The sequence below is a fragment of the Gobius niger genome (assembly GCF_951799975.1).
Source record: "Gobius niger genome assembly, chromosome: 5".
In the NCBI taxonomy this organism is placed as follows: Eukaryota; Metazoa; Chordata; class Actinopteri; order Gobiiformes; family Gobiidae; genus Gobius; species Gobius niger.
In genome coordinates, this window is record NC_136856.1 from 10,909,544 (window position 1) to 10,922,302 (window position 12,759).

At 41.1% G+C, this 12,759-nt stretch overlaps 1 protein-coding gene across 16 annotated transcripts in view; it reads right to left on the bottom strand.

Moving 5' to 3' along the window:
- tenm2a (teneurin transmembrane protein 2a) overlaps nucleotides 1-12,759 on the bottom strand; it is a 385,466-nt gene that overhangs the window by 58,458 nt on the left and 314,249 nt on the right. For 9 of the 16 annotated variants that reach the window (XM_079556152.1, XM_079556144.1, XM_079556146.1 and 6 more), the window contains 3 exons: nucleotides 10,260-10,382; nucleotides 6,350-6,576; nucleotides 2,898-3,093 (listed from right to left, as the gene is read on the bottom strand). In XM_079556152.1, coding sequence (XP_079412278.1) covers nucleotides 2,898-3,093; nucleotides 6,350-6,576; nucleotides 10,260-10,382 — 546 coding nt within the window. The remainder of the gene's footprint in view (nucleotides 1-2,897; nucleotides 3,094-6,349; nucleotides 6,577-10,259; nucleotides 10,383-12,759) is intronic. The other 7 variants (XM_079556155.1, XM_079556154.1, XM_079556147.1 and 4 more) reach the window with 1 other exon arrangement.

Genomic DNA, 12,759 nt, shown 5'->3' on the forward strand with positions numbered 1-12,759 from the left:
AAACCCTACAAAAACGGAACAAAATAGTGGCAAAAAACAGCGACTAAGCAACAAAAAACATAAAAAACATGATAAAAAAGCAAAAAAAAACCTGTGAAAAAGCACCGATAAAACATGACAAAAAATTGTGAAAGCGCGAAAATAAACTTTTAGATTTGGATAGATACAAACGGCATCCCTGGAATCGCCCATGTATGGTCATGTTTGAAAACAGTTAAGGGGGAAAACAATTTTGAGAAAAATCTATTTTCCCCCTCAGCGAGGCCACGCCCTCTTCTATGACGAGATGCCGTCTGTATCTATAATGCTGAACTGGAGAAAATGTGCTGGCTTAAGGCGGGGGTTAAAAGGGTAAAGAAGTGTTGCCATTACATAAATGAGAAATTACGCCACATTCAATACAATGAATTGTGTGCCTAATTGTCATATTTTCAAAGGTCCCCAATTCATATCACCTTTAAAAAGTCAACAAATGATCGACTAAAACGGTTTATTTGGTTTCCTAGTGATAACATTTAAGGATTTATCTTTTATCAGAGGATTAGGAAATTATGTTTTTATTTACATTTTCACACAACTTTAGTAAGAATTTTAAAACTCAATGGGGACAGACACTTCAATCCCTCTCCCTCCTCAGCCGCCGTCCCCAAAGCCCCTCCCGCACTCCTCTTAGCCCTGACACGACCTCCACTCCGGGCTGCCACTGTGGGCCCTCTTCCCATCCTTCAGACCACTCCAGTCCATTCTAGGTTTGGCCCGCCATTAAGTCTCCCCTCCGGCGCTCGCTCCTTCTCTCAATAAGCCCCTCTAATTCGGTCCCCCCGCCTCTTGCCGTGCATTGTAGACCAGACGTATCGACAGTGAAGGATTCTTCGCACAGCTTGACTCTCTCTCTATCCGTCTGCCCCTTGTTCGTACACTTGTGCCTCCAAAACACTTCAAATTATTTAGGACACTGTTTCGGGACTCGGCAGCCAATTTAACAAGTGTGTGCTGCTGCCAGTGGTGCTGTTGTTTGGGGTGGGAGCTTGAATTGGAGAAAAGTTGGAAAACAAGACAAAGTACATTGATTTGTGTTCACTTTACACCGAGATAAGAAAGGGACAAAAAAGAAAGTTTCTCATGTTTTAATGCTTAACTTTCCACCCCCAAAAAAACTATTCAATCATAAAATGCATTGCAATTTTCTCGCGTAATGTAAGCACTTGATGGAGCTTTTACATATAAAGAGAACCAACAACTAAGCCCAACCCATTTCATTTTTGAATTGAGGTAGGCTTGTAGAGTTTCTCTCATTGATTGCATCGTTCAATAATGTTGCAAAGTTTTAAATATGCACAACAAACTTTCATTCAACAGAATAATTGCGCAAAACCTAAACCCATCTCTTTGCGAAATTATGGGTTGATAACTTCTTTCTATAAAGCTTTTACACATAAACAACCAACAACTGTGGGACTTAGCCTTACCTATTGGGAGTTGACCTCTGAACCCTCGCCTTAAAGTGCATGTGACACATTAGACACAATTTTTGCTAAAACAGAGTTAACACGATTATGTTTAAGATTTTGCTAAAGATTGTACCCAGTTGTCCATTTTTGTGACGTTTATAGTTTCACTTCCTTATTTGACACTGACAGGAAGTGACAGCAATTTTAAACTGTTGCTGTGCCGACCATGTAAAGTCAAGGGGAAATGAGTCAAACTGCTGTGGAACGTTACCATCTTCTATGTCTTTTCTGCCCAACATTAAAATTGCTGCTTTACTGAAATAAAATGATAATTATGAAACTAATGAACTTGCAACTGATGTCATCCATCTAAATAAGTCATATTTTCAGAAGCATAGAGTCATAGAGCACAATCTCTCCAGGTAGGCTTTACCCTAATCTAAAAGCTTCTTGCCCTCAGATCTTACAGCCTATAGGCCAGACTAAGGCCTTATTTGAAATTTAAGACCTACAAAACTGATAACTTTTTTGACATGTTGTCGCCGCTGTTTTGCCGCGTTTTTGAAGCTTTTTTGTGTCGTGTTTTCGTAGTTTTTCATCACTCTTTAATCATGCATTTTTTTTTGCTTTTTTATTTAGTTGTGTTATTATTGCTTTTCCAGCACGTTTTTGTCGCTCTTTTGCAGCATTTTTCTTACATTTTGGAAATGTTTTTGTTCTTTTTGAATCCCTTTTTGTTACTTTTGCATCAGTTGTTTCGTCATGTTTTTGTTTCATTTTCATCGAACGTTTTGGAGCTTTTTTTGCCGCTTTTTTTTTTAACCGCAAAACTATTTCAGCACAAAGACCGAAAATGCTTAGAATTATAATACATTTTGTGGCAGCTCCCAAACAACGGATTGGGGACCCCTGCTCTATAGAAAATATAGACTAGGCATTAGTTTTTACAACTGTGATGATTAATTCACACAGACGTTACCAGAAACTGATTAACGCATCCGTCCATCTAGCTCTAGTACTAGTTCCATTGAGTCTCCAAAATTGTGGTTGCTTTCTTTGTTTTTGGAAGAGATGTTGCTATCCAAGCCCCTTCTCTGTCGACTGACTGTCATCCAGATAATTCTGCTAACAATGTAGTGAAAGTTTCAGTTCAGTTCAGTTCAAGTTCAAGTGCATAGACTTCTAATGCGAAACCGAGACAGGGCTTTCTCTCAAATGCTGTTTTAAAATGAAACTACGCTCGTCGTGACACAGTCGGAAGAAGTTTGAAATCCAACTCATAATAAGTCGTCTCCAAACTCTCTCTCTCTCTCTCTTACATAACGCATCTTTTAAGCCCTCATATTTTATTCCCCCTTTTTTCCCCCTCTCTAATGCTATACCTTGCCTTTCAAGCCGCCACTTCCAACCTTCAAATCCGAATCAAAATGCAGCGCGTGTCCTCACCCATGACGTTGGTGCTGAAGGAAACAGTCTCTCTCTCTCTGCCGTCGTTGTAGAAAGCCAAGTGCCACGCGCCGGCATCAAGGTACTGGACAAAAACCGCTTCGTTTAGGACCACAGTCTGGATGCTCCTCCTTTCTCTCGGAGACTCCACCACGCTCCACTTCTCTTTGCCGTCCAGACGCTCCATGTAGTCGTACTGCAAATCAACAAGGCAGGTCTTTGAATTGAAGTCGAGGTTAAGGTGCCAACACTGAGGGTATGCGAAGTTAGCAGAATTCATGCTCAGCAAAATGTCCCGTGGCTTGAATAAATCAAAGAGAGGTACACAAAATCACCTGAGTGCGCTACCATGTGGATGATTTCTTTGTTAAATATAGCTAACAACTAATTCTCATTCACGGTATTCACAAGTAATATAAAAAATGTCACACATAAAAAGAATTAGCTGAAGAGGTACTTATTTTGCTCATCCATGTTGCTATGTTCCTGAAGTTTTGGTAAATTCACTCCTGTTTAAAAGGGGCTAGATGCAAGTTAGGCATTTTATACTCACTACTGCCATCTCAGGTCATACGTGTAACTGCACCTTCTATATCAAGCTCGTGCATGACAGCAATTCGGACCCGAAGTAACACTTTTTTGAGTGACAGTGCTGGATTTTAGAGGCAGTTGTAGTGAATATGTCTGGGCTAATTTTCTGGGGAGGAAAATACTTCATTTGAACATTTTTAAACTCTGTATAGTCCCTTTAAGTAATAGGCTCTAAGCACATTAGTAACATGTGACTTTCAAGCGAGATCTCAGGAGGTCGCGCTTCTTCCTCAATCGCTATTTTCCCCAGAAGGATTAGCAATATGTAAAAACATTACGTTTGATGTAAATATGACTGCAGGAAATGTCTGTGTTTATTGAGGTCCAATCTTGTGTTTCTAAATGCACACTATAGCGTAACATAGTAGGGAGTGCACTTTGAGATCTTGTCAGACTTTTGCATTTAAGTGGGAAGTTTGCAGGTGGAGAAAAATCCATGGCCAATGGTGATGTTATGTACAACAGCTTTTTTTCCTCCAACCATACTTGCGAGGGAGAGGGGTTGTGGGGAAGTGTGTGTGTGTGTGTGCTTTTGTTTTGGTTATGTTAACACAATTATGGCCAAGTGAGTGCCAACACCCGACACAGCGGGAGCGGCTGTAGGCGACATCTCTGTCTCTCGGGACACAAACATTGTTTAGCTCACGATGGGGTTAATAAAGTTTGACTGGTGAGAGCCTAGCCTGGTTTTACCATACCCTCGTACTCATTTAGTTTCGTACAAGAGTCTGGACCTTCACAATTGAGCTCTGTTATCAGGTGGGAGGGGTGAACTCCTTTGAAACGATTGGATCTGATTTTCGCTAGCGTTTGGCGTTTGGTTCCTTGCGCATTCCAAGGCTTCAGTTTTAATTTCTGGATATTTGGGAGCCGAGCCAGAACGGATTAAAGAGCTTCCATTACTTTTGTATCCGCCGCTATTGCCACACTACAACCAGCAAATGCTTGACGTCACCAACAACCCCCGCCTCCCCCGCTCGCTGAATGGTAGGTTGAAATTCAACCGATGTAACGCGGCCACTGAGATCAGACCCAGACGTTCATGTAGGGAAATTATAGTTGACAAGAGTTTACGGATGTCTAGTGTTTACGGAAGGCTAGTGAGAGCCTATCATGCTTAAGGAAGAACACAAGGCAGCGCGATATAAATAAATGAATAAATGAATGTGATGCTGCCATCAGAGCACCGCTCTCTGTGCTGCTTGTAATAAACCAGACTTTAGTCCACTCTCTTTTTATACACAACGCCCTTTCACTTTGTCTCAGAGCTCACGGTTAGTATATATATATAAAAAAAAAAAAATACCACAAAAATTAAACAACTATAAAGTATTTAAGACAGGCCGATAACTTTTTGAGCAGCTCATTCAAAAACACTGGGATGAGCAGGAAGTTTCCTCTAGTAAATTCTTTGTTCCTCAGGCAATTTTTTTAACATGATGCTAGTGACTGTCCACCAGTAACTCCCTGCCTGCTATGTAATTATCAGCAATTTAGTTTTTTGGACAAGGCGCTGCTTCTATCTCATAAGGAAATAACAGGGACAGGAAGATGCGTATAGCACGTCAGCAAGCCTAAAGCTGCAGTTCTGCCATGACCACTCCCCTGTAAATTTGTATTGGACGATGCTCTGGGTCAGCTTATGGTTATAAGGGCAAGGAATAGGGCTAGGTTTCACATTATCCAGTTGTAATGAAGCGTCGTTGGATGAGAGTTCCCGACAGCGTGACTTCGCCTCCGCCGTGGCAGAACTTGGTTGGGGAAAGGGTGACGCAAGACTAAACAATCCTGAGCTCCTTGTTTGTGTTGCGTTACGGGGTTTCTCTTTTTGAGGCACGGAAATATATCGTTTATAAGCCGCTCGGAGCTAATCTTGAACCGGAGCTAAAACTGTTATCGGGATGCAATTACTTTGCTCTATAAATCAAACGTGGTGTTAATTGAGTAGACTCTAATTAATACGAGGCAGTAAAAGTTACATTACTGTGAAAGTTAATTAAGTGAAAATCTAAAGTGAAATTAGCTTTTTTCAAATATTCCCTATAATGAATCGTAAATGGATTTTTACACCTGGCAGTAGTAGTAGCGCATAATATACATCAATTATTAGACACAAGAAAGTGCAATTCATTCAAGACTTAAGACATATGAGCGAGATGCAGTGAACGACTTATTAGACAAACTTTGGCCCCTGGATCTGAAACACGCAGCACAGAGTGGAGTATCAAGGAAAAGACCATAGCTGTATAATGGCAGATTACGAATGGAGGGGAAAGCGCATTTAAATGGATAGAGAGGTTAAGTTAAGGTTAAGGGACACTTCATTGTCCTCATAGGTAACAAAAGGTAATTGGTCGAGAGGCGGAAATAGCACAGTAAGATTGGCCGGCAGCAACAGGCAAAAGGAGGCAGGGCCGACATTGGTAATGCAATCTTTCGTGCAACTTCATTAACCCACAAAGAGGCTATTTGAAGGCACACTGCTTTAAGGCGAGACGCTGTTGGTGAATAGGGGGAAATAAAGAACGTTTATGTAAATAAGGCATTAGACAGGTCAAAATTGGCTATATTTGTGACAAGAAAGTGTGAGTGATGGGTTTATTTTCTTTACATATGAGATTGAGATATGGGGATGCTTTAAGAGGGGATTTGTGATTTTTTGTTTAGTCTTATAATAAAAAAAGACAAATTTTCCACAGGTTTTTGGGTTTCAAAGCTCAACAAATCCTATTGAACAAAACAAACACACTTCTAAATATTTAGTACAGGTTTGTTCCCTTTTCTTTATTCGTTTGATGTTAAGAGTGCAGACTGGAAGAAGCGCTTTGTCTCCCCCCGTAAAACACATGTCCTTGCTTTACCTGTGCGTGTGACGGGGGCAGGCCTTTGCGGATGTAGACTCCAAACAGCGCGTCCTTCCCCAGCGAGATGTTGAACTTGAGGAACTGCGGTTGTCCGAGGTGAAGCAGGGACCTCCAGAACACTCCGGGGGGCACCTCCTGGGTCACCCTCCTGCCGACCTCCACGCTGCCTGTGTCTATGCTGCTGTTGCGGCCCGCCCAAGGACCTGGCACCAGGGGAAAAGAAACTGCATAAACTGTGATTACATGCTTTGATTGTCCCGAGTCAGTAGTTAATCATCAGAAGCTGGAAAACTGCTACAAGAATTCAAAGATAATGAATTGGGAGAGGATTGGCCCCATTACCTCCACAAACCCCGGCGCCTGAAGTTTGGAATCAAATGGGTGTAACTAAACGGAGAGGGAGGAAAGTTGATGGAGAATTTTGGTAACAGACATGCCAGCAAAGACGATCCAAATGCTCTACTAGACACCAACAATGCAACAGAACCTTTGTATTGTGTTATCAAAAAAGCATTTTGGAGAGAATCAGGTATATTTAAAGAGACTAGATGCAAGTTGGTAATTTTACGCTCACTACTGCCACCTCAGGTCTTATGCATAACTGCAGTTTCTATATCGTAACCCGACCCCAAGCAACACCTTTTTGAGTGACAGGATTTTAGAAGCAGTTGTGGTGAATAGGTCTGGGCTCATTCCGCACATTAGGACATGGCTGGAACATGTAGGGGGAGGGAAATACTTTTTTTCCCCTAAACTCCGTGTATAGTCCTCACGTTTGGCTATTGGCACTGAAAACAAAGCAGGAACATTGCCATGGGAACGAGCTGGTGATGTCAGGGGTAACACTTTTTTTTTTTACACTACCTTGATACATTGTACCTAACAAAATTTAGTACAATGCAATAACTAAATCTATATAGTACATGGAATAATGTGTATTAGTACTTTGATGGTACATAATGTAACACGACATATGAACTGAGTTAGGACTTAAGGTTAGGGTTAGAGTTAGGGTCTTATGTTTTATTACATTGTGTACCTGCAAACTACAAATACACATTATTCCATTGTGTATCTAACCCTTAGGTACAAGTTTTTACACATTGTTACAAAGCCCATTACATTGTACTAAATTATCATATTATCAAGGGTAATGTAAAATAAAGTGTTACTGAGTCCGGTCTGACGAAATGCAATGGAAGACATTAACACACACTTCGTACAAGACATATATATCATGGAAAAAACGTAATTTCAGCTGAAATTGCAAATTGACTCATTTTATATCATTTGGTCAAAATGGACAGAATATGTTAAGCCAATAAGATCTGATTTCATGTACAGTTGTAATGTAAATACTTCTAATTTGATAATGCTTTGTAAATGTAAACCAAAAAACGTATCCCACCGCGCTCAATTGTTTGTTGTTCTAAGTTCTATAAATTCCAAACCTCATGATATATTTTTTTTTAAAGCGAACTCATTTGTCTCTTCAATAAAAAAAGTAAAGATAGTTAAAATATGTAACGCTTGTGTTTGTCATTCTATTTATCGGCTGAAATGTCTGTGCGGCTTTAATACTGATGAGAAGCTTTTGTTAAGATTTATTTTCGTCTGGATAATTGGATGTTTTTAAAAGTATTTTCGACTGGTTTCAAGATGTTAAAATTCTTACTGGGAACAAAGTTATTAAGCAGTGATTTTTTAATTTTTATCTTAAGTGTAACTTCTTATTCCACTGGCAAATAATTTTGCTGAAATGATCATGAAACCCACTCATTTAAACAAAGTCTTTAAAAAATCATGAAACTGTTCCAATAATCTAATAAATAGGGACATCTAAAAACTCAATGATATTTTGAATTTCAGTATTGTGAATTATTCTTATTATTTCTTCCAGTGTGTGACGGGCTTTGCTAAAATAAGTCAGAGCTGCGCTGGGCGGCAGACGGCATCCGGTAATCAGGTCAACCTCGGCGGCGGAGAACCCAAACAGAGGAAGGAGTGTGTGCACCGCGAGCCGCAAAGAGGGGAAAATAAAAGTAGTAGTGAAAAGAACAACAGCCCCTCTCCCCCAGACGGAAGAGAAACACAGCTTTCATTAATAGAGTGAGCAGCAGCAGCCCACACGTACCTATCCCAGACACAGAGGGGAGACTGAAAACCACACGGGGGCTTTAAGCTGACGGTGCCCCACACCAGTCAGCAGCAGCACAGTGTTTAAACATGGCATACTGATCGCTCTGCTAAAGCTGCGTCATGAATTATGAAAATATCTGAGTTGGACCGAGTCTGTTTGGGTGAAAAATCATCTATCAGAGTGTTTTAGTATGTTTCACAGTGGGAGCAGAATTTTAAACATCTTGTTTTTAACCAATCTCACTAGTCTGTCCTTGAACACTCTCCGCTCTCTCGCCGCCCGTAGCGTTCGGCTGAAATTAATTTGTACTCAAATATATTCAATCTGCGCAACAGGCGTATTTACTGCAACTCTTTTAATTGGAACTTAACAAACAAAAAAAATAGTTGGCTATTGCTAAGGAGACAGGCAGTGCATACGCATTTTGGTTTCAGAGATGATTAGCCTCATGGTATGGTACATGCGGTTTACTTTTAAAGCAGTACTAAGTAACTCTTGCCCCTAGAGGCCATACACGCAACTGCAGGTGTCGTAGCATGCTACAATTTTTTTACTTATTAATTGTCTTGGAGAGTAAATACTACGCTGACAGAAAAGGCGAAGGGAGAGAGGGATATTGTACATCCAATTACACAATGGAAATGTTTTTTTTTCACTCAAACTTGGCTGTAAATACTGTTTAAAGTGAGGCCAGCCCGCAGTTAGCTTTGCCCGTTAGCCTGTTAGCTTCTTCTTCGTGATTCTATTAGTGTGCATTGGTTGCTCAGGCCCGGTGGCAGTCAAGTTGCAAACATGGTTTTCTGGCCAGAGACACCAGGGGGAGATGAAAGACCCTCCAATCATCCCATAAACACTTGTATTACCCCCACAGGGACTACGAAAAGGATTTATTAAGGTAAACACGTTGCTTAGTACTGCTTTAAAAACATAATTTAAAGGAACAGGCCACCGATTTTACACACTGAGATATGTTCTTGCCTAAGCTTAGACGAGTTGATACGTACCTGTCTTGGTCTTTGTGCGTGTGCTCAGTCACGCACAAGGTCAAGGTTAAGACGTACTTTTTTGTCCCCATGGGTAAAAGTTTCCTCAATGGCACTGCGGGTCAATCTATCAGGAGCAGTTGGCGACCGTATGATTGAACCCGGGGGGACCCATCTCCATTTACTAATGCTACAGTATATTTAGCCGAGACAATCTGGAGTTTTATTTTCTTTCACTGAAGCATGTTTGAGAAATCTTGCATATTCAGTCCGTCTTTCTCTTCAAGAACTCAAAATGCTTGCCCCACCTTCTGATCTCCTGTGAGTGGTCTCTGCTCAGACCTTTGCTGGGAGTGTGACCGTCTCGATGGAGATGTTGCTGCTTTAAATGTGACTACTACTTTAGGTTCAAGTCCCTTTCCAAAGGCTTTATATTGCTCCAGCAGAAATAGCATTGTCAGTGTCTAGTTGATCATTGGGAGCACATTTGTCCCGCGGTGTTTTTAGGGTTGTCTAAAAATACACAGGACCTTTAAAATAGGTCTCCACCTTTGTGCATTGGACCTAAGCACCCGCTGAACTCCCTGTGCTAAAGGACTGTTGACCCAGCACTTCATTCTCAGTCCTCGCTTAGCCCACAGTACGCAGCATCACTCACACACACACACACACACATATATATCGCTGCACTGCTGGCATACGTGCACAACAAACTGGGCCACGTCATCCGAGTACAAGCAGTGCCGCTCATCCATTGTCTTGTCTTGTGACGCTCGCTTCTTACCTCTTCCTCCAGAGGGCAGCGTGGCCACATCGCTGTTGACGGGCAGGCCAGCTCCCAGTCCGTTGTTGAGCATCGGGCCCTCGGACGGCTTCAGCTGCCATGTCAGACCGAGCAAGTTGATGGCTGCGGAACACAAAGGGAGACAGAGAGAAATGGAGTGAGGGCTGGAGACATAGTGCTCGGTACAATACACAGACGGGCACTTGAACGCTCATCAAGAGCGGGAGAGGGGACAAGTGAATCCGCAGTCGTCTGGTGTAGCTTTTGTGGGTTGCGGCTCATGTGATGTCACAATGTTCTGCAGGGCTTTGGAGGGAGATTTAGTTAAACAGTTGATGGAAAAATGGCTGCAGGATGTCTAAATCACCATTCTTTACCAACATTACCAGCAATAACGAAGGCACATCTAAAGGCTGCGGCAGGACTATACCAGATTTGAAGACCAAACCAGCACAAAAAGTCTAAAACAGTAACCCAGATGAAAGCAATACAAAAATGACCTGAAGCCCATCCTCATCTCGATTGTGAATAACATCAGAATCAGGGCTGAGTGCCACAAGAAGCTTCTGTTCCCGCAATAATGCTTTTATCGCTCGTCAAACCCTACGGACAATTCTGAACCCAGGCTTCTGAGTTATTGACATCATAAAACTACAATTAGCGCAAAATGGTTTTCATGTGTTTTTAATGAACTTCTGAGATATACTCGGGCTGGACCTTTTGGGAAAGTTTTAAAAATCAACATTTTATATAAGTAGGGGAAAACAAAAGGAGTACCTGGAAACTAAAAACAAGAAACACAACATGCTTGCAGACTTAAACAATACCATTAAGACCCAGAGATTGTTTAGCAGGAGATGCAGTACTTGAATAACTGCAGTATTTGCATGAAAATTGCAGTTTAGATTCAAATGTGATTAATCCTGCTTCCCTAAACTTCTATACATCTACAAAATCTATATCACCACTGCCAGTATTAAGGTTGAGACTTACAAAATGCACAACTATAAAACTTTTATGATCCGTCTGTGGGTTGCTTCTCAGCCGTTTCACCCCAAAGCTCTCAGTGCTCCACTTTGAAGCCGACAGCTCCTCCAGCGCTTTATTTGGAAGCCTTTACAGCGACTCGTGCAGAACAGGTGACAGATTGCGACTCGCCTACCCTTCTCCTCGGCTTTTGTCCTGGCGCGCGTTATTGTGTGTTATTGCGGGGTGCAGCTATAGAAGACTTTGTCAGCTCTTTACTCTCCCCGTGTGTTTCTCGCCTCCTTATCCCGCTGCCAAACATCTCCTCCCCCGTAAACAAGAGCACAAGAAACAAACGCGGGAGAAAGTCAACCCCATAAAACAGGGGGGGGGGAGACTTAAAACAGAAGACTGCGAGCGGAGATGTGAATGGAGACAAAAGGGACATTTGATAATGCAAGGGTTATTAGAATAGCTTTGTGTCGTCTCTGCTCAAATGATGCCACAATCATAGGAGACTTCTGAAGCCCTTCATTTGGCCCATTCATTTGATTTTGTCACGATCCAATATGAATCACGATACTCTGGGGACGATCCGATATGTATTGCGATACAGTAAGTATTTATGGTTGGTGCTTAAAAAGTAGAATGAAATGAAGGATGTAAACTGCTTGAGTAGATCATTTGCGAGGAAATTAGTATGCTGTTAAAAAAATTATAATAATAAAATATCACTGAATTAATCTTCACAATAGGCATAAGGCTGGGATTTTGAAGTAATTTGTCCACTGTCAATTATAGCGTTAAATATATCGTTATCGTGACATTTCTTTTTTATTTTGTGAAATAGATTTTAGGCCATATCGCCCTGCCCTAGTGATAAGTAATATGTTTACCTCCAAAGTTTATAAATCAAATGCCATTTGACATTGATTGAAGTGTTAAGATTGAAAAGTGCAAAGTCCAAACACAAGTATTGAAAGTATCGCAATACTTGATAAAGTATTGATACTTGGTATCGTGGCACAAAGTATTGCGATCCAATATTTTGCCCACTGTATCTATACACTTAGAGTTCTTAACCTCTTAACTGAGCATACTTTCTCCAGTTTTACCCAAATCTAGAAGCTTCTTGATCACAGAGTTTACAGCCTATAGGCCAGAGAAATGCCCCATTTGAAAGCTAAGACCAACAAAACTCATCTAAGTTCACATTTTCACCCTTTTTGGTTTTGTTGTGTTTTTTTTTTTTACCAAGGTTTCATAGCTCTTTTGTGGTATGTTTGTCACATTTTCATTGCTTTTTTGTCACATTTTTTTTTAACTGTAATGTAATTTTTTTTTTTTTACATGTTTTGGTCAAGTTTTTGTGGCTTGATCACAAGCCACAAAAACTTGACCAAAACATGTAAAAAAAAAAGCAACAAAAACGGGATGAAAACACAACCACAAAAAGGACGAACAAGGAAGAAGTTTCAAGTGAGTCGTGACTCTGGCCTATAGGCTGTAAACTCCAGTCGAGAAGCTTCAAGAT